The 26,591-nt window shown below is 39.1% G+C and overlaps 1 protein-coding gene across 3 annotated transcripts in view; it reads left to right on the forward strand.

Annotated features, from left to right (window-relative positions):
- mon1a (MON1 secretory trafficking family member A) overlaps positions 1–22,653 on the forward strand; it is a 33,206-nt gene extending 10,553 nt beyond the window's left edge. For all 3 annotated transcript variants that reach the window (XM_051673478.1, XM_051673477.1, XM_051673475.1), the window contains exons 3-6: positions 6,739–7,182; positions 9,229–9,994; positions 11,972–12,119; positions 21,284–22,653. In XM_051673478.1, the coding sequence (XP_051529438.1) occupies positions 6,739–7,182; positions 9,229–9,994; positions 11,972–12,119; positions 21,284–21,424 (1,499 nt within the window). In that variant the 3' untranslated portion in view covers positions 21,425–22,653. The remainder of the gene's footprint in view (positions 1–6,738; positions 7,183–9,228; positions 9,995–11,971; positions 12,120–21,283) is intronic.
- Positions 22,654–26,591: the final 3,938 nt, after the last annotated feature.

Below are 26,591 nucleotides of genomic sequence, written 5' to 3' on the forward strand. Positions count from 1 at the left end.
GCTGACACGACTGTCAAAGTCTACTGACATGTGGAAAGAAAACATAAAGACACGTATGTAGCCAACGTACTATAAACTAAAAGGCAGTTTCACACGGGACCCGACAACCAGTAAAATCGCACACAGCTACTACCTTCCCCTTAGTGGGCTCGTTTGTGCAGTCAAGCCGGTGCTCGTGTTGCAGTTTTATCATGGTTACAATCAAGAACAACAAATGAAATAAAAATAGAGAAAAATAGTATAAATATTAGGCTATCAAGTCTTTTTAGGCGTAATGAATACACACATGTAGGCTATTATTTCTGTTGTCTCTTGCAGTACACGCAGTATTGTCAGCTTGAACTTGAAGCCCGTCTGGGAGATTCATAATTGCTTAATAAAGTAACTGTTAATATTTTAAGATAGCTTAGTTGGTAAATCATTATTGCTAAAGCAGACAGTTGCTCCAGACTGATTAAATAGGACAGCACCTATTTATTATTGATATATATCTTCAAATTATTGAGCATATTTCCACTATTTACAACATTCAACAATGCACAGTCAAATATTAGAATATTATGGGCAGTGTTTTGTTTATAATTTAATTATTGACTATGAAATGTATAATTCAATGGCAGAGTTTGTGTATGAAGCTAAACTTCATGTAACTAGTTGAAGTTAGTAATGGCGTTTGTTTTTTTGTTTTTTTCTTCTTTATTTTTGTAAACCACCGGGTAACTTATTCACTTCATGCTTTTTTAATAAATTAAAATTTTACAGAAGGACAGGCCAACGTGGCCACCGCTCAAGAAAATATCAAATAGTTTTACCTTTGGCGGCAGCTGCTGCGAGATGCACACGAATGGATCAGTGATTTGCACTTATCTGCTTTCTGCGATTGAACTAGACGCTTGCAACTGTTATGTCCCATGTTAAATGGCCCTAATAATGTTAGAGTGGACTTTTTCAGTGTTTCGGGTGTAGCATTTGTAGTCAAAGTTCTCAGCGAGTGCTAATTACAACTAGGGATGTGCCAGGGTGGTTGACTAATCGACTAGCCATCTAACTGACTAATTGGTTAGAGGGATTGACTACTAACATTAATATTTTTAGTGGTGGTGGTTTTAATGGTGGTTTAAATTAATTGACTGATGTAACTTCTTAAGGGGTGGTCACACCGTGCTTCATTCACTCCCATTCAAATGCATCCAAATGCGGGAGACCGGAAGCGCAACTCCATGTGAAGATATTTCGTACAACGCTGCGTACCAAAGTTCAAGCATGTCACACGCTGACCTCTTACCATGGTTTCTATATAACAAAAATGGCCTTTTGAAATAAAAAAAAATAGTAGTCTAAATACATTTAGATATTATTTCTGTTAAAATGCCATAATATAGTTGCTCTAGCCCCTTTCACACATGCAAACTTGTAAATTGCAGTAAAATGATTGGATTGCCTTTACTGGTAAATGTACCACATCTGCTATTTTAAACATGAAAACAAAAGGGATAGTTCAAAGTATAGTTTAAATATTAAAGGGATAGTTCACCCAAAATTGAAAATTCTCTCATCATTTATTCACCCTCATGTCATCTAAGATGTGTATGACTTTCTTTCTTCTGCTGAACACAAACGCAGATTTTTATAAAAATATCTCAGCTCTGTAGGTAAATACAATGCAAGCGAATGGTGACCAGAACTCCAAAAAGGAGATACAGTCAGCATTAAAGTAATCCATAAGACTCTGATGATGACTTCTGATGTATTATGGTTTTGGGTGAGAACAGACCAAAATTTAACTCCTTTTCATTGCAGTCTCTAGGCCCGATCATGATTTCAAGCCCAATTACACTTCCTAGTGCTTGACGTATGCGCATGGTGCTATAAGAAGTGTAGTGATCAAGCTTGAAATCATGATTGCCAAGGAGACTGCTGTCAGGATGTACAGTGAAAAAGGAGTTATATTTTGGTCTGTTCTCACCCAAAACCAACTGGATTGCTTCAGAAGACATTGATTATTGATCATTTTTGGAGCTTTAGCAGTTCTGATCACCATTCACTTGCATTGTATGGACCTACAGAGCTATTAGAAGATATTTTCTTCTAAAAATCTTGTTTGTATTCAGCAGAAGAAAGAAAGTCAAACACATCTGGAATGGCATGAGGTTAAGTTAATAATGGGAGATTTTTAATTTTTGGGTGAATTATCCCATGCGTGCCATCAAAATTAGTGATACTCAAATTGGCAGGCTTGTTGAGGAGAGGTGCTATTATCAGACGTACAATATCAGACTGCCGGACGAAAGAACTGGTGTAAAAATTTGGGGGTGGGCTCTTTTGACATTTGCATTAAGCAACTTCTCACAATGTCCTAGCAACCACCCAGCTCATTAAAAGCCACTAAAAAGACCGTAGCAACTGCCTGAGCAGTTAACCAAAAATGCCCAAGTGTCTTGGCGACGAGTTTTGCAATGCCAAGCACCATCACATTTTCTTTAGAAAATCTCAAAATCTAGTTCAAATCTGAAACTTAAATAGCTTAGTGGCCAAAACTGAAAATTCTGGAGACATGGGGCCGAAAACCAAAAATGCTTTATATACAGTGTGTGTGTATGTATGTACGTACACTGGTGGCCAAAAGTTTGGAATAATGTACAGATTTTGCTCTTATAGAAAGAAATTGGTACTTTTATTCAACAAAGTGGCATTCAACTGATCACAGTGTATAGTCAGGACTAGAGCACATCCAATATGGGATTTATGAGACCGATACCGATTTTAGAGGGGGGAAATTCACCGATTACCGATATGGTGGCCGATATAGTAAATTTTTGAGCTGGAATGAAAACAGACCTTTTCTATGTGGATTGTTCACCGATTTTGCACCGATATGACTATGCAAAGGTATTCAGAAGGCTGCTTTCTTAAACAAATATTTTTATCAAAGAATATTTGACATTATTATTATACATTGTCAGCAAATTCTAGAAATGAACACTGAGAAAATAAAGAATAAATAGAAATACAATAAATAGCTTAAAAAACATCAGTACTGTATATTCAGTATCAGTCAGTTGTTGACCATTTAAATAAAGAATAAATAAAAATACAATAAATAGCTAAATAAACATCAGTACTGTATGTTTAGTATCAGTCAGTTGCTGACCATTAAAATAAATAATAAATTCAAATAAAATAAATAGCTAAATAAACATCAGTACTGTATGTTTAGTATCAGTCAAATGCTGACCATTAAAATAAAGAATAAATAAAAATAAAATAAATAGCTAAATAAACATCAGTACTGTATGTTTAGTATCAGCCAGTTGCTGACCATTAAAATAAAGAATAAATTCAAATAAAATAAATAGCTAAATAAACATCAGTACTGTATGTTTAGTATCAGTCAAATGCTAACCATTAAAATAAATTCAAATAAAATAAATAGCTAAATAAAAATCTGTACTGTATGTTTAGTATCAGTCAGTTGCTGACCATTAAAATAAAGAATAAATTCAAATAAAATAAATAGCTAAATAAACATCAGTACTGTATGTTTAGTATCAGTCAAATGCTGACTATATTAGTACTGCCAGTCAATTAGGGTCAGGTTGTAAAACAAGAAGCTTTTACACCTGCCGAGTCAAGAGATATACAGCGGCAGCAGTGTTACACCGTATTCTGCTATACAAGTTCAGGGGAAACTTTCAACGGTGGAAAACCAGACTTTTAAATATTACATTTTATAAATGCAATGACTGGAATTGTTCGATTGAAGGGGGTACCAAACTGTGAATCCTAAACAAAACAGTTTGGTGAATACATGTTTACACATTAGCTTCCACTCCGCTGACAAGCAATGAAAGTAGCTACATGGTTAGCTAGTTAGCTATAAGCTCATTGTCACAGCGAGTAAAAGATGGACCAGCATTGCGTCTCACCAACTGAGTCTTCTCTTTACTGTTGTACATGAAACTGGTGTTGAGCGGGTAGAATTCAATGAAGCTGTCAGCTGAGGACGTGAGGCGTCTATTTCTCAAACTATAGACACTGATGAACATATCCTCTTGTTTAGTTGTACATCTGGCCTTTCACATCTCTTTCTGTCCTTGTTAGAGCCAGTTGTCCTTTGTCTTTGAAGACTGTAGTGTACACCTTTGTATGAAATCTTCAGTTTTTTGGCAATTTCAAGCATTGTATAGCCTTCATTCCTCAAAACAATGATTGACTGATGAGTTTCTAGAGAAAGCTGTTTCTTATTTTGCCATTTTAGACCTAATATTGAGTCTATTGCATACTGTGGCAACTCAAAAACAAACACAAAGACAATGTTAAGCTTCATTCAACGAACCAAATAGCTTTCAACTGTGTTTTATATAATGGCAAGTGATTTTCTAGTACCAAATTAGCAATTTAGCATGATTACTCAAGGATAAGGTGTTGGAGTGATGGCTGCTGCAAATGGGAACTGTCTACATTTGTTCAAAAATGACTTTTTTCAAATAGTGATGGTGCTGTTTTTTACATCAGTAATGTCCTGACTATACATTGTTATCAGTCGATATATATATATATATATATATATATATATATATATATATATATATATATATATATATATATATATATATATAACTCAGCAAAAAAAAGAAATGTCCCTTTTTCAGGACATTGTATTTTAAAGATCATTTTGTAAAAATCCAAATAACTTTACAGATATTTATTGTAAAGGGTTTAAACAATGTTTTCCATGCTTGTTCAATGAACCATAATTAATGAACATGCACCTGTGGAACAGTCGTTAAGACACTAACAGCTTACAGACGGTAGGCAATTAAGGTCACAGTTATAAAAACTTGGGACACTAAAGAGACCTTTCTACTGACTCTGAAAAACACCAAAAGAAAGATGCCCAGGGTCCCTGCTCATCTGCGTGAACGTGCCTTATGCATGCTGCATGGAGGCATGAGGACTGCAGATGTGGCCAGGGCAATAAATTGCAATGTCTGTACTGTGAGACGCCTAAGACAGCACTACAGGGAGACAAGGAGGCGGCTCATCAGGAGAAAAGGCTGAGAGAGGCTGGACTGAGGGCTTGTAGGCCTGTTGTAAGGCAGGTCCTTACCAGACATCACCGGCAACAACGTCACCTATGGGCACAAACCCACCTTTGCTGGACCAGACAGGATTGGCAAAAAGTGCTCTTCACTGACGAGAAGCGGTTTTGTCTCTCCAGGGGTAATGGTCGGACTCGCGTTTATCGTCGAAGAAATGAGCGTTACACAGAGGCCTGTACTCTGAAGTGAGATCGATTTGGAGTGGAGGGTCCATCACGGTCTGGGGTGGTGTGTCAGAGCATCATCAGACTGAGCTTGTTGTCATTGCAGGCAATCCCAATGCTGTGCATTACAGGGAAGACATCCTCCACCCTCATATGGTACCCTTCCTGCAGGCTCATCCTGACATAACCCTCCAGCATGACAATGCGACCAGCCATACTGCTCGTTCTGTGCGTGATTTCCTGCAAGACAGGAATGTCAGTGTTCTGCCATGGCCAGCGACGAGCCCGGATCTCAATCCCATCGAGCACATCTGGGACCTGTTGGATCGGAGGGTGAGAGCTAGGGCCATTCCCCCCAGAAATATCCAGGAACTTGCAGGTGCCTTGGTGGAAGAGTGGGGTAACATCTCACAGCAAGAACTGGCAAATCTGGTGCAGTCCATGAGGAGGAGATGCACTGCAGTACATAATGCAGCTGGTGGCCACACCAGATACTGACTGTTACTTTTGATTTTGACCCCCCCCCTTTGTTCAGGGACACATTATTCCATTTCTGTTAATCACATGTCTGTGAAACTTGTTCAGTTTGTCTTAGTTGTTGAATCTTTTTATGTTCATACAAAAATGTACATGTTAAGTTTGCTGAAAATAAAAACAGTTGAAAGTGAGAGGACGTTTCTTTTTTGCTGAGTTTTTTTATATATATATATATCTCAACTGATTTTTGCCTAACAAGCAAATACTACCCTACAAAGTGCTAATAAAGTACTTATGAATACACAACAAAGGACAAAAGCATACCTTTTCAAGTTCAAGTTTTCTTTGAATCTGTCCATCATCCATATTGTCAATATTGTTGTTAGTGGGGAAAAATAAACTGAGTTTATTTGTGACAGTGTCACTCACTGGTCCAATTTCAGTGTTCCCGTTTGCGTGAGCAGCGGATGCAAAGCGTGTTGAATTGGACTCGTGTTTGACACCGCTGATTTAGAGTGCAGCTCGGCTCGAACAGTAATTGGGATATTTAACCATGATATGTGATGGTGGCTCAAGCTAAACGGCCTCACAGAAAAACGCTGTATTTTCTTCATGTCAGTGTCTCTGTTAATTGATTTTAAAGTAACTGTTTTTGTTCAGATTTTCGGCTTTTTTTCTCTTTCGGACGAAACCTAAAATAGCATTTTCGGCCAAAAATTTTCTGTGGCCGAAATTTTGGTGTATCCCTAAAATAGCTAGAGAACCAAAATATTTGGATACTACCAACACTTTCAAAAGAAGGGGTTTCAACTAACAGAGTGAAATCTCTTAAATTTTTAAGCTTTAAAATGCTGCTCTGAATTGAAACAGGTACTCCGCCTCATTCTAAATACTCTAATGTCAATTACATGCTAAAATGTAATTGACATTATTCATATTCATGTCTCTGTCACTTGCTTACACGAGCATTCATAATTCTTGCCCTGCCTTGATAGGTGCTGGACAGGAGAGTGCCATGTTTGTTCACGCCCAGTCCTTTGAAGACCTGACTGCCGAAAGTGAGTCCAACACTGCTGACAAATCAGTAGAGGTGGGCGGCACGACTCTGGAGACATCTAATGAAGCGGAGGTAAGAAACAGTCAAGAGGAGGCTCTGGAAAGAGATGAGGAGGAGGTGCAGGAAGTAGTCTTGGTGGCTGAAAGGGAGCAGAAGTTGAGGCGGACAGAGACAGTGTGGAGCAACAAGCCGAAAGAGGAGGATGTGACGAGCGAAACGTGGCGGAGTCACAGAAAGCATGTGTTTGTCTTGAGTGAGGCGGGAAAACCCATCTACACACGCTATGGCACAGAGGAGGCGCTCTCTAGTATCATGGGAGTCATGATGTTGCTCATGTCCTTTGTGGAGGATAAGAAGAACATTATCCGGTCCATTCATGCAGGTAAGAAATTACTAAATGGCAGCAAAAGAAGCATTTATTTATTATTTATTAACATTTAAATGGCCCTATTCTACTCTTTATTACATTTATTTTGTTCCCTGAAGTCCACTTATGATGTTAGTCTTGGTGACCTGCACAAAAATGTTGTTTTCAATTTCCATTTTCTGACCCTTAGACCCCGTTTCCACCTGGTATTAAAATGCATTTCGAGTGATCTGATCACTTGTGGTCAGCCCTAAATACAGATCTAAATGGGGTCTAAAACTATTTGCGACCAGATCATTGTGATCGATGTTGTGTTTGTGCTTAGATCAAATTTCAACCGCATCTGGTAGAAAGAGCACACTGTGCTTTAATATCATGCAGTAACGTACTGACATAGTGATTGATGTATGTTGTCACGAAACAGAGACCCTCCCCTTCAAATTTCTGGTCACAGGAGATGCATTTAGGTGACCAGGTGTAAACAGGAATGTGTCACCTGACCACATGTGATCAGATCACCCAAGACGCATCTTAATACCAGGTGTAAACGAGGTCTAAAAAGTTTTTTCATCGGATCACAAAAAACACTTACAAGTGTTGTCAAAAATGCATGTGACCACATCGCATTTGAGGTGTAAATGCTAATCTGTCCTGTGTGCATCCCGGAAGCAGTGAAGCGCCACCCCTCACCTGTCAATCAACCGCTGCTCTAAAACAAGAGTTTAAACTTTGCCGGTTATGAGTGGCTTTAAAAGTAAATAACCGTCCGTTCTGAACTTTTTAAAAAGCGGATAGATACACAATCACGAGCGCTTCACAGATCTTCTTTAGTGTGTCTGATATCAACACAGACAAGAAGCATGAACACCTGAAGCTCCTTTAATATAGGTGATAAACTTAAATAACGGATACTTCTGCTTGACATGTTGTGTTTATGCTTAAATTAAATTTCAACCGCATCTGGTAGAAATAGCACACCGTGCTTTAATATCATGCAGTAACATTCTGGCATAGTGATTGATGTATGTCGTAATGAAACAGAGACCCTCCCCTCCAAATCCGAACACAGTGGTCACAGGAGATGCATTTAAGTGACCAGGTGTAAACAGCCATGTGTCTCACCTGACCAGATGTGATCGGATCACCCGACACGCAACGTAATACCAGATGTAAATACCGGGGTCTTAGAGTTAAGCAAGATGTTTTTGTACCTTTAAGAACTCAATATGTAAACAACCTCTGTTGTGTCTGGCTAACCTCTGCGTCCAGGTTTCATTCATCAGGACGAGGCACGTTGCTAACTATTGAACAGATGTTCACGTTAACTTGGGCGGTCAAATGTTAATGTGCTTATGGTTTTGAAGTCACAAAAAATACCGTTTCTGAATTACCATTTTTGTAGTAGTGTTCCCACAGTCAGAGAATTTTAAACTAGGGATTTCCAGGCCTTCAAAAAGTCATGGAAATTAGGTAAATCTTGTAGTAAAGTCATGGGAATTTCTGTAGTGAATTTTCATTTTTCAAGTTATGCTGTGCTATAAAGCATTTCATTGGCTAGAAATTGCTCTTTATGAGTGCAGTCTTTATAAATTATTAATTTGTAATTATTGATAAAAAACATTTTTATATTGTAATCATAGAAAATAATGAAAAAAATAATAGAAATACAGTGGTTAAATGATGTGGGAACCCTGTTGTAGCCTAGTTTCAGTAAATGGGTGGATTGGAAATGGTGCTTTTGTGTTGTGTAGGTTAGAGAATAGATTTTAGGTTTAAAAGGTAAATCATATTTTCAATTACAGTAATATTACTACTTTAACTGATATAAAAAATATTTAAATGCAGACAAAATTACAGTACATGTACAGTATGTTTCATGAAGGGTTTAACAGATTACTGATTTGACACAAGAATAATTTGACATTGGACCACAGGACAGGACAACATGGTAGTAAGGTACATCTGAGAATGTAGGGAAATTAAGTATGTGGTGTGTGGAAAACTGCATATAAATAGTAGAGAGATAGTAGACAGAATTTTACAATTTTAATGTATTTTCAGATGGCTACAGGGTGGTATTCCTGCGGAAGAGTCCTCTCATCTTGGTCGGAGTCTCCCGTACGAGCTGCTCTGACCGCGAGTTGTCACGGGAACTTCAGTACGTCTACTACCAGATCGTCAGCCTGCTCACCCTCACGCAGCTGAACCACGTCTTCCAGCACCGGCAGAGTTACGACCTGCGCCGCCTGCTGGCCGGGTCTGAGCATCTCACCGACAACCTCCTACGACTACTAGACCAAGATCCGGGCCTGCTGCTGAGCGCGGTGATGTGCCTTCCACTTGCCAGCTCAGCACGTGACATCGTCTCCTCCAGCTTGCAGGCTGCTAAAGCCAAGAACCTGGTATTCTCTATCCTGCTTGCAGGAAACAGGTTGGTAACATTGGTGCGTAAAAAGGACCAGTTCTTGCACCATATGGACTTGCACTTGCTTTTCAACTTGGTCTGTTCCTCATCCTCCTTCCGAGAAGGCGAGGGGTGGACACCCATATGTCTGCCCAAGTTTAACCCAGCTGGCTTTTTCCATGCCCATATTTCGTACGTGGAGCCATTCTCAGATCTGTGTCTGATCCTGGTGTCCACTGATCGTGAGGACTTCTTTAACCTCTCTGAATGCAAGAAGAGGTTCCTGGAGCGTTTGCGCAAACGCAGTGCCTACCAGTCCCTGCAAGAAGCACTGAGCACACCCAGTTATCCTGTATCACAGGTCGGCATTCCTGAGCTGCTACACTTTGTGTACAAATCTAAAAGCTCTGGGCTCTATACAAGGTAAGAGAGCATGTCTAGATTAGAGTCATGGTCATTGAAAAAGGTCATGAATTAAATGAACAACCCATTCAAATAGAGGTCACAGCTTTCAGAGGGTGACAGTTTTTGGTCAGACAATTTATTATGAGCCTAAAAGTCCTATAGATGGTTGGATTTATATATATATATATATATATATATATATATATATATATATATATATACAGGTGCATCTCAATAAATTAGAATGCCGTGGAAAAGTTCATTTATTTCAGTAATTCAACTCAAATTGTGAAACTCGTGTATTAAATAAATTCAATGCAAACAGACTGAAGTAGTTTAAGTCTTTGGTTCTTTTAATTGTGATGATTTTGGCTCACATTTAACAAAAACCCACCAATTTACTATCTCAAAAAATTAGAATACATCATAAGACCAATAAAAAAAACATTTTTAGTGAATTGTTGGCCTTCTGGAAAGTATGTTCATTTACTGTATATGTACTCAATACTTGGTAGGGGCTCCTTTTGCTTTAATTACTGCCTCAATTCGGCGTGGCATGGAGGTGATCAGTTTGTGGGACTGCTGAGGTGGTATGGAAGCCCAGGTTTCTTTGACAGTGGCCTTCAGCTCATCTGCATTTTTTGGTCTCTTGTTTCTCATTTTCCTCTTGACAATACCCCATAGATTCTCTATGGGGTTCAGGTCTGGTAAGTTTGCTGGCCAGTCAAGCACACCAACACCATGGTCATTTAACCAACTTTTGGTGCTTTTGGCAGTGTGGGCAGGTGCCAAATCCTGCTGGAAAATGAAATCAGCATCTTTAAAAAGCTGGTCAGCAGAAGGAAGCCTGAAGTGCTCCAAAATTTCTTGGTAAACGGGTGCAGTGACTTTGGTTTTCAAAAAACACAATGGACCAACACCAGCAGATGACATTGCACCCCAAATCATCACAGACTGTGGAAACTTAACCCTGGACTTCAAGCAACTTGGGCTATGAGCTTCTCCACCCTTCCTCCAGACTCTAGGACCTTGGTTTCCAAATGAAATACAAAACTTGCTCTCATCTGAAAAGAGGACTTTGGACCACTGGGCAACAGTCTAGTTCTTCTCCTTAGCCCAGGTAAGATGCCTCTGACGTTGTCTGTGGTTCAGGAGTGGCTTAACAAGAGGAATACGACAACTGTAGCCAAATTCCTTGACACGTCTGTGTGTGGTGGCTCTTGATGCCTTGACCCCAGCCTCAGTCCATTCCTTGTGAAGTTCACCCAAATTCTTGAATCGATTTTGCTTGACAATCATAAGGCTGTGGTTCTCTCGGTTGGTTGTGCATCTTTTTCTTCCACACTTTTTCCTTCCACTCAACTTTCTGTTAACATGCTTGGATACAGCACTCTGTGAACAGCCAGCTTCTTTGGCAATGAATGTTTGTGGCTTACCCTCCTTGTGAAGGGTGTCAGTGATTGTCGTCTGGACAACTGTCAGATCAGCAGTCTTCCCCATGATTGTGTAGCCTAGTGAACCAAACTGAGAGACCATTTTGAAGGCTCAGGAAACCTTTGCAGGTGTTTTGAGTTGATTAGCTGATTGGCATGTCACCATATTCTAATTTTTTGAGATAGTGAAATGGTGGGTTTTTGTTAAATGTGAGCCAAAATCATCACAATTAAAAGAACCAAAGACTTAAACTACTTCAGTCTGTGTGCATTGAATTTATTTAATACACGAGTTTCACAATTTGAGTTGAATTACTGAAATAAATTAACTTTTCCATGACATTCTAATTTATTGAGATGCACCTGTGTGTATATATATATATATATATATATATATATATATATATATATATATATATAAAAGAGATAGACACCGTAAGAAGCATAGAGAATTTGTCAAAATTTGTCACAGCAGTCTTGCAGATATATATTGTGTTTTGGATCTTCATGTGAACATCCATTGCTTCCCTCAACCTTTCATCTAACTTACTTTTCCTGACAGCCCTGACCTTCCTGCACCATACCAGGGTGAAGAGGAGCACGAGAGGGTGATGGGGTTGTACCAGTACCTGCACAGCTGCCTGCATCACCCCACACGCCCCTTGCGCTACATTTACCACTGCGCAGAGACTGAAAACCTCTGTGCCTTGGTGAGCCAACTGTGAAGTGTATTAGACTGGTATTATTGGACACCAGTCAGAGATTTTTAAATGTGTTTGCATAAATAAGGAAGTATAGAATTAATGATGGTGATTTCTGTGCTGTATTACCAATCTTGTTTTACAGTTTGGTAGGAATTGCATTCTATTTTGGTGCTCTTTATTCTTTGATGGAATAGATAACCCAGTAATGAAAATTCGGTCATAATTTATGCACAGTCATGTCGTCGCAAACCTGTATGAACAAATTTTTTATGAATATCCTAGATATATATACAAAAGAGTGATCTATTCTATAACCCCAATTCCAAAAAAGTTGGGACAGTATGGAAAATGCTAATAAAAACAAAAAGGAGTGATTTGTAAATTATATTCATCCTTTGCTATATTGAAAGCACTACAACTACACATTATATGATGTTTTTCCTTGTGAATTTCATTGTTATTTGAAAATGTACAGTAATTTCAAATCAGATGATTGTAACATGCTCCAAAAAAGTTGAGACAGGGGCAATTTAAGACTAATAACAATTTTATGAGTTGAAATAACAAGGCGATGTGAAACAGGATATGTTAAACAGGTGTGGCAATCGTGTCATAGTCTATAGGGAGCCTCCAAAAACAGCCTAGTCCTTCAAGAGCAAAGATCATTCGAGACTTGACAATTTGCCAACAGATGCTTCAGCAAATAATCCAGCACTTTGAGAACAATGTTCCTCAAAGACAGATTGGAAGGATTTTGGGCATTTCACCCTCTACAGTGCACAATATAGTTAAAAGATTCAAGGAACCTGGTCAAATCTCGGCATGTAAAGGGCAAGACGAAAACCACTTCTGAATGCGCGTGATCTCTGATCCCTCAGACATCATTGTCTTAAAAAACATAATTCATCTGTAATGGATATCATGAACATGGGTTTGGGATTATTTAAGTACATTTGTGTTAGTCAACACCATTCACCGCTGCATCCACAGATGCAAGTTAAGACTTTACTATGCAAAGCAGAAGCCCTACATCAACACTGTCCAGAAGCGCTGCCAACTTCTCTGAGCTCGGTCTCATCTTAGATGGAAAGTAGAACAGTGGAACTGTGTTTTTTGGTCTGAAGAGTCCACTTTTCAAAAAGTTGTTGTGTTATCTGGGCCAAAGAGGAAAAGGACCATCCAAGCTGTTATCAGCATCAGGTCCAAAAGCCAGTGTCTGTATGGGCCAGGGGTGTGTCAGTGCCCATGGCATGGTTAACTCGCACATCTGTGAGAACACCATGAATGCAGACAGATATGTACAAATTTTGGAGCAACATATACTGCAATCCAGCACTGTCTTTTCCAGGGAAGTCCCTGCATTTTCCAGCAGGGCAACTTCAAACCACATACTGCCCGGATTTCTAGTGCATGGCTGTGCAAGCAGAGAATGTGGGTGCTAGATTGGCCTGACCGCAGTCCTGACCTGTCTCCAATTGAGAATGTGTGGCGCATTATAAAGCACACCATACGGCAACAAAGACCTTGTACAGTTGTGCGCTAAAGACCTACATAATGGATGACTGGGGGAAAATTCCACTTTCTAAACTTAACAAACTTGTGTCTTTAGTGCCTAAATGCTTAATAAGTATTATTAGAACAAATGGTGATGTTTCACAGTGGTAAACACTCGACTGTCCCAACTTTTTTGGAGCGTGTTGCAATCATCTGATTTGAAATTACCGTACATTTTCAAAAAACAATGAAATTCACAAGGAAAAACATCATATAATGTGTAATTGTAGTGCTTTCAATTTAGCAAAGGGTGAATATAATTTACAAATCACTCCTTTTTGTTTTTATTAGCATTTTCCATACTGTCCCAACTTTTTCGGAATTGGGGTGGTATATAATGAAAGTGAATGTGAACTTTGGCTGTCGAGCCCCCCAAATGACAAAAGAAAACACCATAAAAAGTAGTCCATATGACACATGCTCTATATTCTGAAGCCATACAATAGCTTTGTGTGGTAAACAGACTGAAATCTGAAGACATTGTTCACTTTAAAAATGTCCCCTCTGATCTAGCTTTTAAACCAAATATGGCACCATTGATGTCAATGACACTTGGTCCTAAGGCATGTGAGAACCAATGACTTTTGGTTTTGATGTGCCTTTTCTGTAGTCCAAACAACTTTTTTTGAGCTTCGTCGAAGGGGAAGATTATCAGCAGCCAGGTTTTTCTTCTATTGTTCTTTAAATTTTTTGGGTTACACAAAAGTAAGATAGTCTAACAAGTTTGGAACGGCATGAGGGTGTTTAAATGATGACAGAATCTTCATTTGTGGGTAAACTATTCCTTTAGGTAAACTTAAGCCGCTTTTCCACCATTAGGCCAAACGGTTCTGAGCACAGTGAGGAACAGTTCCAGTAGCATTTCCACTTTAGTACGGTTCGGCCCGGATTTCTTGGCACGGTTAGCTAACCATGCTTAAAGGAATATTCAATACAAGTTAAGCTTAATCGACAGCATTTGTGGCATAATGTTGATTACCACTAGGGCTGGGCGATGGGACGATGTAATCGTATATCGGCGATGTCTTACAAATCTCCTGATGCCGATTTCGACACTCATTGACAGACGATGATTGACAATATCAGTAAATGGAAAAATCATGGATCTGGGAAGTTGCCAGATACACTATATTGCCAAAAGTATTCACTCACCCATCCAAATAATTGAATTCAGGTGTTCCAATCACTTCCGTGGCCACAGGTGTATAAAATGAAGCACCTAGGCATGCAGACTGCTTCTACAAACATTTGTGAAAGAATGGGCCGCTCTCAGGAGCTCAGTGAATTCCAGCATGGTACTGTGAAATTTCCTCGCTACTAAATATTCCACAGTCAACTGTCAGTGGTATTATAACAAAGTGGAAGCGATTGGGAATGACAGCAACTCGGCCACGAAGTGGTAGGCCACGTAAAATGACAGAGCGGGGTCAGCGGATGCTGAGGCGCATAGTGCGCAGAGGTCGCCAACTTTCTGCAGAGTCAATCGCTACAGACCTCCAAAGTTCATGTGGCCTTCAGATTAGCTTAAGAACAGTGCGTAGAGAGCTTCATGGAATGGGTTTCCATGGCCGAGCAGCTGCATCCAAGCCATACATCACCAAGTGCAATGCAAAGCGTCGGATACAGTGGTGTAAAGCACGCCGCCACTGGACTCTAGAGCAGTGGAGACGCGTTCTCTGGAGTGACGGATCACGCTTCTCCATCTGGCAATCTGATGGATGAGTCTGGGTTTGGTGGTTGCCAGGAGAATGGTACTTGTCTGACTGCATTGTGCCAACTGTGAAGTTTGGTGGAGGGGGGATTATGGTGTGGGGTTGTTTTTCAGGAGCTGGGCTTGGCCCCTTAGTTCCAGTGAAAGGAACTCTGAATGCTTCAGCATACCAAGAGATTTTGGACAATTCCATGCTCCCAACTTTGTGGGAACAGTTTGGGGATGGCCCCTTCCTGTTCCAACATGACTGCGCACCAGTGCACAAAGCAAGGTCCATAAAGACATGGATGATGAGTTTGGTGTGGAAGAACTTGACTGGCCTGCACAGAGTCCTGACCTCAACCCGATAGAGCACCTTTGGGATGAATTAGAGCGAAGACTGCGAGCCAGGCCTTCTCTTCCAACATCAGTGTCTGACCTCACAAATGCGCTTCTGGAAGAATGGTCAAAAATTCCCATAAACACACTCCTAAACCTTGTGGAAAGCCTTCCCAGAAGAGTTGAAGCTGTTATAGCTGCAAAGGGTGGGCCGACGTCATATTAAACCCTATGGATTAAGAATGGGATGTCATTCAAGTTCATTTAAGTTCATTTAAGTCTAAAGGCAGATGAGCGAATACTTTTGGCAATATAGTGTATATTAAACAGTAGCCCAGGGTGTGAAATTTGCACCTGCCAAATGTAATGAGGCTGAATCCAGCTCCTTATTCGCAAGCTCCTCATCCAAATGCAGGTATCCGCAACAGTTGTGGCCGAACTGTAAGACGTCTCGGAGTAAAACATGACAAGAAATGCTGTTAGACACATAGACATGCGCTTGAAGAAACACACTTTATTATATTTTCAAGAACAGACAAAAGAAAAGCCATCCGTTCCCGTGTCTGATGCACTGTTTGTTCAGAGGCATGCAGCGGTAGGTAGTCTCGTGGAACAGTCATATGAAAACTGTTTGCAAGAATAGTGTCCTGTATGAGAACACTGCAATTGACCTAAGACCATCTCGGGAGGTGCTTAACATGCATTGCGAACACAAGTCTGCAGGTTTGCTCGAATAAATCTTTGTATGAAAGAAACAAAGACTAAATTGATTAAATCATAAAATAATACAAAACCACATTCACCGTGAACCTGAAATTGAGTTCTAATTTATTTTCTTTAGGCAGCATTTACTGTATTATCAAAACGCAATACAAACACAAATTCGAGAAGAACACATTTGGCAGCATTAAAGCCACCAAGTAAATAAAACCAAACCAACTGAAGTGGCTGAATCCAGACACAAGACAGAATCGAGCAACTCATAAGTGTCAGGGCTCTGCCACAAAAGTCAAAGAAAACAAAACTAAGGGCAGAACCCTGACACTATTAGTAATTTCCCATAATTTCCCACCTGTTGTCGTAGACCAGGGGTCAGCAACCTATTGCACACGGAAGGGTAATCACTGGCATGGCAGCAATGGCGAGAGAGGAGTGGACTATTTTATTTATATAAATTCCGCACATGCATTTCAATCTAGATAGATAGATTTTTATTGTCATTGTTTTAAAAACAACGAAAAACAGTTTAGCAGCTCTTAAGGATTGACAGTAGACACATAATAGCAAAACATAAATAACAATAAAGATAACCACAGTGAGGTGATATTTACACAATAGTGCAAAATGAAGGTAATGTAAATTAAAGTGCCGGGGGGGGGTATTGCATTAAATTGCCTCTGGGTAGAAACTGTTCTTTAATCTACATCTTGATGTAATCCTTCCTCATGATCACACAGTGTGTATTCAGGAGCTGAATGGGAGGCTAACAAAAAGTTAAAATGTGACAAGACTACAGTATACCCAACAGATTAGTTCAGTGCGTGCAACCATTTGCGCATCATAAGCCGGCAGCGCTTCACTTTCGAGTAAACGTGCCCCCTTTGCTTCGGTCACTATTAATCCTTGAGATTTCCAACCCAGCCTACAGGTACACCCTCCTTAAACCAGTTTCACTCAAAATTACATTTCATGTCTATTCAAAATATACCTGGAAATAAAGTTTTAGAAATTTGCAGGTGAGATTCACAGAAAAGGGCTGAATAGTTGATCGGCTTGTGATGTGCGAATGGCTTGCATGCACAGCGCAAGTCTCATCACACTTTAATAGTGTTTAGCCTGCGATTCAGCTGATGAAAAGCATCGGTACAGCCATTGACCAACAAAATAAAAAATAGCGCTCCATGTTAAAAAGGTTGCCAACCCCTGTCATAGATGAATACTTGCCTGATAGCAAATGGGGCCGTTGGAGACAGTTAATGTTTGGATTTGGGAAGGTGGTTATATAAGATTTTTTGATCATTTCGTTATTTTAAAAGTGCACTTTTCCTCATTAAAAAAAGTTTAACTTTGAAAGACATGAATTTTAATTTTGCAATATATGTAGGAAATCAAGACCACTCATATTAAATCAAGAATCCGGTCATATCAGTAACCTTATAAAAGCCATTGTATTCTACATGGAGAGGGTCCGCATGTAGAGGCTGCCATGTTAGAATCACATGACCAGCCGAATACTACTCGCTTAATCTCAGTAACCGTCCTGTTATTTGATACTTTCACTCATGGATTAAAGTAATCATGGCTGACTGTGATAACTAAATTTCTACAATGGCATCTGAAACTGAAAACTATTAATGTTAAATGATGCTGCATCCAAGCCGCTAGGTGTCCAAGATGACTCAAAGACAAACGTTACTGAGTGCACCTTTAATTGCTTTTTCATTTAAAGTGCAATTTGAATTTAGAAATATATTTTACATTTTTAGTGTTTCAATAAATGAATTTAAATTTTCAAGAAAATTTTCAAATCTTAAAATCAAAAATCAAAAATCTTACAGTGAGATACTTACAATGGAAGTGAATGGGGGCCAACCCATAAATGTTAAAATATTCTCTGTTTCAAACATATAGCCACAAGACCTAAACAATATGTGTGATTATATCGCTTATTAACCTTTTCTGGATAAAGTTATATCCAATTTTTACAGCTTTATTGCCATGACGACATAACATTGTAAACCCAGTAATCCCAGTAATTTAGTAGTCTGCCAGAGGAAAAAATAAATAAATAAAATAAATATATATATATATATACACACACACACACACAGCTCAAAAGTTTGCATACCCTTTGGAGAACTGGTAATATATGTACCATTTTTAAAGAAAACATGAGTGAGCAGGCAAAACACATTTCTTTTATTTCTTATGGGATTCATATTCAACTGTAGGTTATAACAGAATGGAACAATCATAAAACAAAACATTGCAACAAAGAAAAAAATAAAATGACCCCTGTTCAAAAATCTGCATACCCTTAGTTCTTAATACTGTGTATTGCCCCCTTTAGCATCAATGACAGCGTGCAATCTTTTGTAATAGTTGTCTATGAGGCGCCAAATTCTTGCAGGTGGTATAGCTGCCCATTTGTCTTGGCAAAATGCTTCCAGGTCATGCAAAGTCTTTGGTCGTTTTACATGAACTGCACGTTTGAGATCACCCCAGAGTGGCTCAATGATATTAAGGTCAGGACACTGTGATGGCCACTCCAGAACCTTCACCTTTTTCTGCTATAACAGCTGGAGGGTCAACTTGGCCTTGTGCTTAGGGTCATTGTCATGCTGGAAAGTCCATGAGCGTCCCATGCGCAGCTTTCGTGCAGAAGAATGCAAATTGTCTGCCAGTATTTTCTGATAACATACTGCATTCATCTTGCCATCAGTTTTCACAAGATTCCCCGTGCCTTTAGAGCTCACACCCCCCAAAACATCAGTGAGCCACCACCATGCTTCACAGTGGGGATGGTATTCTTTTCACTATTGGCCTTGTTGACCCCTCTCCAAACATAGCGCTTATGGTTGTGACCATAAAGCTCTATTTTGGTCTTGTCACTCCAAATTACAGTGTGCCAGAAGCTGTGAGGCATGTCGAGGTGTTGTCGGGCATATTGTAACTGGGCTTTTATGTGGCATTGGCACAGTAAAGGCTTCTTTCTGGCAACTCGACCATGCAGCTAATTTTTGTTCAAGTATCGTCGTATTGTGCTCCTTGAAACCACCACACCGTCTTTTTCCAGAGCAGCCTGTATTTCTCCTGAGGTTACCTGTGGGTATTTCTTTGTGTCCCAAACAATTCTTCTGGCAGTTGTGGCTGAAATCTTTCTTGGTCTACCTGACCTTGGCTTGGTATCAAGAGATCCCCTAATTTTCCACTTCTTAATAAGTGAGTGAACAGTACTGTCTGGCATTTTCAAGGCTTTGGTTATCTTTTTATATCCTTTTCCATCTTTATAAAGTTCCATTACCTTGTTACGCAGGTCTTTTGACAGTTCTTTTCTGCTCCCCATGGCTCAGTATCTAGCCTGCTCAGTGCATCCACGTGAGAGCTAACAAACTCATTGACTATTTATACACAGACACTAATTGCATTTTAAAAAGCCACAGGTGTGGGAAATTTACCTTTAATTGCCATTTAAACCTGTGTGTGTCACCTTGTGTGTCTGTAACATGGCCAAACATTCAAGGGTATGTAAACTTTTGATCAGGGCCATTTGGGTGATTTCTGTTATCATTATGATTTAAAAAGGAGCCAAACAACTATGTGATAATAAATGGCTTCATATGATCACTATCCTTAAATAAAAGACTGTTTTTTTTTTTTTTGTTTTTTTTTTTGCATGATCAGTCATATTTTAAAAATCAATGTCAAAATTTCACAATTTCGGCCAGGGTATGCAAACTTTTGAGCACAACTGTATATATAAATACATTACTGTGCAAAAGTCTTAGGCACATAAGATGCTTCACAAAAACATTTGTCTTAAGATGGTTATTTATATTTTCAGCTTTAGTGTGTCAATAGGAAATATACATTTTAGACTCCCAAACATTTCTTTTGCAAATAGAATAGAATAGAAGAACAGGGAGCCCTGCAACAGATGGCATGGTCCCTACAGAGCCACCCACTGAATATTGTATCAGTCTGTGATTACAAGAAGAGACCGAAGCAAATGAGACAGCCGAAATAGATAGAAAAACTGTGGCAAATTCTTGGAAGCTTGGAACATCCTATCTGCCAACAACCAAGAAAAACTTTGTCCATGTGTACCTAGGAGAATTGGTGCTGTTTTGAAGTCAAAGGTGGTCACACCAAATATTGATTTAGCTTTTTTTTTATGTTTACTGGACTTTGTATGACGTTAATTGATAAATGAAAAATTTATGGCATTATTTTTGAAGACATCCTCACTATGCAACATTTTTCCCAAGTGCCTAAAACTTTTGCACAGTACTGTGTGTGTGTGTGTGTGTGTGTGTGTGTGTGTGTGTGTGTGTGTGTGTGTGTGTGTATATATATATATATATATATCATTATATTACTTGTACAATATTTTGTCATTAAATGTCCTTTTTAGCTAGTCTTGAAACATTTAACTTTTCTGTTTGTTCGTGTCTGGTGACATGCAAAACCCTTTAGCAAATGATGGTAAACCTCTCACATTATTCTCTATGCTTTCCTTTTTGCGACTTGGGACATGTCTTTCCTGTGCTTAGAAGAGTAAAAACCAGGGGAAAAAGCAGTCCTAAAAACTGGAATATGCGATCATCCTCCATAGCACACTCACTCCAATGTACCTCTCACGCTGTCTCCAACTGACATATTTTTTATGCACATTCAAGCACCAGTGGAAAAAGAAACCGTAACCATGCCAACTGATCCAAAGATCAGCATGGAACGGCACGGTTTGGCAACGAGAACCATTTAGCCTGTTGGTGAATAAGCGGCTATCCATGTCCTGTCTGTTCAAACAATGGTGCCATTGCTGCTTTCTGATTAGTTGTTTTGTCAAACCCCACCCCTTCTGTAGGTTACAAGTGGCTTTGAACTCTACCTCTGCTTCAGTCCTCTTGGAACAAAAGCGCTCGCTGTCTCTTCTGTCAGTAAACTGCTGAAGTGGATCAGGAAGGAGGAAGATCGTCTGTTTATACTCAGTCCCTTAACATACTGATCCAGTTTATGCCTTGTCCACCAAAAACACTAGTGAAATTCTGACCCCAGATGATCGAGAAAGCATCATATGCCAACACATAAGGATGTTGTTGATAACCTTTTGAAGCTCACTGACCCCAGACATGGGCCTGATTTTACTTTGCATACATTGGTTCACATTTACTAAAAAGTCTACTGTCTAAAAATTTTAATAATGTTGGCAAATGATACATCTGTATATTTGTCAACATTATGAACATTTTTGGACAGTCGACTAAATAGTAAATGTGAATGAATTTAAGCAAAGTGAAGTCAGAAAACAGGTTTTTTTAAGGGTTACTCAAGCTGGTGTGTAGATGATTGTGTTGGTTGTATTCAGAAATGTTTGTCTTTCTAATGTTACAGGGTAAAACTGATTAAAAGGATTTTTAAACTTTCCTATGAGTAGTCATCATCACAGTATGAAATAAAATATTTCCTGATGATAGCGATTTAACATGTCTTTTTACACAGCATTAAAGATGGAAGAATTAGCACTAACAATTAATGAATGCTCACAATGTCAGCACACTACTGGAACTAAACTGAAAATCTTGGCCTATGCTTTATATAATAGACCTGTCGCTGTTTCAACTTTATGTATAATAACAGAACTTCTCTAGTTTTAAATAAGCCAAGTTAACAAAAAATACTGATTGCATTACTGGAATATGTTAAGAGTCGTGGTCTTGCTTTAAAAAAAAAAAAAAAAAAAATGATGAGTAAATAAATGTGAGGGTTTGATTGCTGTAAACATAGCTTAAAGTTGAATTATATGTTTCCAGTTGGGAACATTCCAAGAGCATATTGAATTGTGGGACAAAGACTTAACCAAACTGACTTCATTTCTGTATAATATGCATCTGCATGTACAATGACCATTTCACTTAAGAGACTCAACTGACTTGGTGCTATTGTTACAAATACATGAACCACAACTTGATTTGAAGCAGTATCCACAAGTACAATGATTTGTATGAAGTTAATGATCTCCATGTCTATGTGAAAGGATTCAATGACTGACTAAGCTTTGCTACTGAGGGCTTCTCCCAAACCTGGTTCTAAGGACCACTCATCTCAGAGATAACTCCAAAAAGTTATGTAACTTTTATATTATGATTTTATTTTGTTTCGTAGATGCACATGACTGTTAATTTGCTACTAATGCTTCAACATAAATCAATATAAGTGAAACTTGTGTAAAACCTTTATGTTGTTTTGGTTTTTCATTGTCTTGTAGGAAATGATGGGCTTAATGACATATATGTCAGAGGAAATTTGTTTATAATTTGAACTAATGCACACATAATTTAGCTATGCCTCAAATGAACTCAGTAGATCAAAGTGAATGCAATGCACCAAGCTGTAAAATGTCAAAAGCAATTCCAATAACCTCAAACACATTTAGTGCTGATTTATAGGGGATATCATACATTTTCCCCCTTTGCTTGGTTTACTTAATGGGTTCATGACATGCCTTTATTTTTATTATTTTAAAATGTTCCTTAAGGTTTACTTCATATTCGATTTTTGCACACAAAAAAACAAAAACAAAAAACAGTCATATATTTGTAAAACATGATAATTTTCCACCCTTATTCTGACCCTATGTCAGAAACACTCGGTTTTGATGCTGCTTCTCATTTAAGACTTCACAGCAAACACCCATTGTTTGATTGGCTCTTTGCTCTTGACTGACCTGCTCTCTCTACTTGCCATCTCACTGCTCACTGCTACTGGGTGGGCTAATGAAGAGATAAGGTAAAGTAAGTGTTGATATGTTTTTGTGGAGGTGGTCAGATGCAAATGTCTACCACAGTGTGCGGTGGGAGAAAGGTGCCTCAGGTTGTTCCTGGTAGGGTACTCAGCCTTACAGGCCACAAATGGTTAGGATTAGGGATGGGGGCAGGGTTAGGGCATCTGCTGCTTGCCAGGAACAAACCCAGGCACCTTTGTACAATGGGCACCACAGTGTGACATCACAATGTGGAGGAAGTAGAGAACGAGTCATTTAGGCTGTTTGGTTTCATTTAGGCTGCTTGGTTTCAACAAATGCTCTTTTTGCAGTGAGGAGGAAGTTTTGAGTTCTGAAACTTGCAGTATGTTTTTATAGTACAATAAACTCTTATATGTCAATAGATCAAGGAAACTTTGATTCCTTATGTCATGACCCCTTTTATCATTTCTTAAAGGTGCAGTATGTAAGATTCAGAAACCCTTGTTATTAATGACACCTGTGGCCCTTAAGTGAACTACAGCCAGCTACCTTTTGCTCGTGCTCGCACTCATGCACACACTCCATAGGGACGCAAGCATAGGCCAAAACAATGACGTAACGTACAAAGAGACTGAATGTGATCCACCGGCATCATGCTGACAGATGAGGTAGCATAATTAAAATTACACAGTTATGATTGTTTTACTACAAACTTTGAGACTGTATATTATATTTGACTCTCCAGTGATGGAACAGGGCTAAAACAAAGTGTGGATATAGGTCTGGTTATGCAAGACTAGTTTGAAGTAATCACTTTTCTTTGCATGATACATTGACTGCATTTATACGATAGCCTATGTCGCGTTAGCTAGCTAGCCAACTTTATCAATAGCTGTTAGCTAAATTTGGTGTATGATGACAGTAGCTGTTTATAAAATAGACTGCACATTATAAATATGCTGACAATTCAGTATTGATGTGATTCTGTCACAACTGTCATTTTGATATATCGATGCGCTATTGTTTTATTATAATAGAATGTATATATTTTCTGTATAACCAAGTTATGTTACACTAATGAATGAGTCTTTTTTGCATTTTCTTGAACATTGTCTAGCATTCATTTCATGTGTTATTGTAGTTTAGCTAAAATTACACGCATCAATCCTTATGGCACTATATTTCACATGCTTTGCAGTTATGTAAGCTTACCTGTCCAATAAGAAGAATGCCAATTCAGGGTCGGTTTTGATCCCTAAAGCTGAACGAAGGTCCCTCCAGGAATCAAATGCCCTGCCGATGTTCACTCTAGTTTTCGCTCGACCACGATCACGTTCCTGCTTAGCCAGACTGGATTCAGCAGATGCATTTTTTTGTTTTTGTTTTTTTTGGCTGATTCTGAGTTTGTGTAGGAGTCGGTGTTGTGCTGGGAGCCGGACGCTTGCTGGATTCCATGTCTAAGATAACATTAACTAGTTTTGCAGATTGTTGTCGCTGTTGAATAGCGGAAGAGAAGCTTTTACTGTCTGAGGCAAGGCTCGCGGGAGCGCGCATAAACGTCACATCCTTTGGATTTTCCCTGCAAAAGCGACCCGCTCCCTTCGCATGAAAATCAGTCTACAGGCTTTAATAGGCAACATAGGAAGTCCGGGAAGGACTCATTTTTAAAGTTGCGTTACAAGCCGTTCACACACTGGCAAAAAAAAGGGCAAATATTACATGAAAATTTTTACATATTGCACCTTTAAATGAAAGGATACAGTTGAAGTCAGAAGTTTACATATACTTAGGTTGAAATCATTAAAACTCAGTTTTTAACCACTCCACAGATTTAATATTAGCAAACTATAGTTTTGGCATGACAAGTAATTTTTTTCAGCAATTGTTTACAGACAGATTGTTTCACTTTTAATCGACTATATCACAATTCCAGTGGGTCAGAAATTTACATTCACTAAGTTAACTGTGCCTTTAAGCAACTTGGGAAATACCAGAAAATGATGTCAAGCCTTTAAGCAATTAGCCAATTAGCTTCTGATTGGAGGTGTACCTGTGGATGTATTTTAAGGCCTACCTTCAAACTCAGTGCCTCTTTGCTTGACATTATGGGAAAATCAAAAGAAATCAGCCAAAAATAATAATAATTGTGGACCTCCACAAGCCTGGTTCATCCTTGGGAGCAATATCCAAATGCCTGAAGGTACCACATTCATCTGTACAAACAAAAGTATGCAAGTATAAACACCATGGGACCACGCAGCCATCATACCGCTCAGGAAGGAGATGCATTCTGTCTCCTCTAGAGGAATGTAGTTTGGTGCGAAAAGTGCAAATCAATCCCAGAACAACAGCAAAAGACCTTGTGAAGATGCTGAAGGAAACAGGTAGACAAGTATCTATATCCATGGTAAAATGAGTCCTAAATCGACATATCCTGAAAGGCTGCTCAGCAAGGTAAAAGTCACTGCTCCGAAACTGCCATTAAAAAGCCAGTCTACAGTTTGCAAGTGCACATGGATAGAAAGATCTTACTTTTTGGAGAAATGTCCTCTGGTTTAATTAAACAAAAATTGAACTGTTTGGCCATAATGACCATCGTTATGTTTGGAGGAAAAAGGGTGAGGCTTGCAAGCCGAAGAACACCATCCCAACTGTTGTGTGGGTGCTTTCCTTCAGGAGGGACTGGTGCACTTCACAAAATAGATGGCATCATGAGGAAGGAAAATTATGTGGATATATTGAAGCAACATCTCAAGACAGCTAGGAAGTTTAAGCTCGGTTGTAAATGGGTCTTCCAAATGGACAATGACCCCAAGCATACCTCCAAAGTTGTGGCAAAATGGCTTAAGGACAACAAAGTCAAGGTATTGGAGTGGCCATCACAAAGCCCTGACCTTAATACGATAGAAAATGTTGGGGCAGAAATTAAAAAGCTTGTGCGAGTGTGACGCTCTTGTTCTACTCGCTCCGTACGGGACTCGAACTGGTGTCTCTGGAATGGGAGGAGGGTTTGCTATTAAACAGGCTAAAGGAGAGGAGAAGAGAGTGAGGTTTATACACATTGCACAGCTATCAGCTGGCTCTCGTTACACGAGCAATGAGGCCTACAAACCTGACTCAGTTACAACAGTTCTATCTGGAGGAACGGGCCAAAATTCCAGCAACTTATTGTGAGAAGCTTGTGGAAGGCTACCCAAAACTTTTGACCCAAGTTTAAAGGCAATGCTACCAAATACTAACAAAGTGTATGTAAACTTCTGACCCACTGGAAATGTGATGAAAGAAATAAAAGCTGAAATAAATAATTCTCTCTACTATTATTCTGACATTTCACATTCTTAAAATAAAGCAGTGATCCTAACTGACCTAAGACAGGGAATGTTTTCTACGATTAAATGTCAGGAATTTTGAAAAACTGAGTTTAAATGTA

Source organism: Myxocyprinus asiaticus, chromosome 35 (assembly GCF_019703515.2).
Source record: "Myxocyprinus asiaticus isolate MX2 ecotype Aquarium Trade chromosome 35, UBuf_Myxa_2, whole genome shotgun sequence".
Taxonomy (NCBI): Eukaryota; Metazoa; Chordata; class Actinopteri; order Cypriniformes; family Catostomidae; genus Myxocyprinus; species Myxocyprinus asiaticus.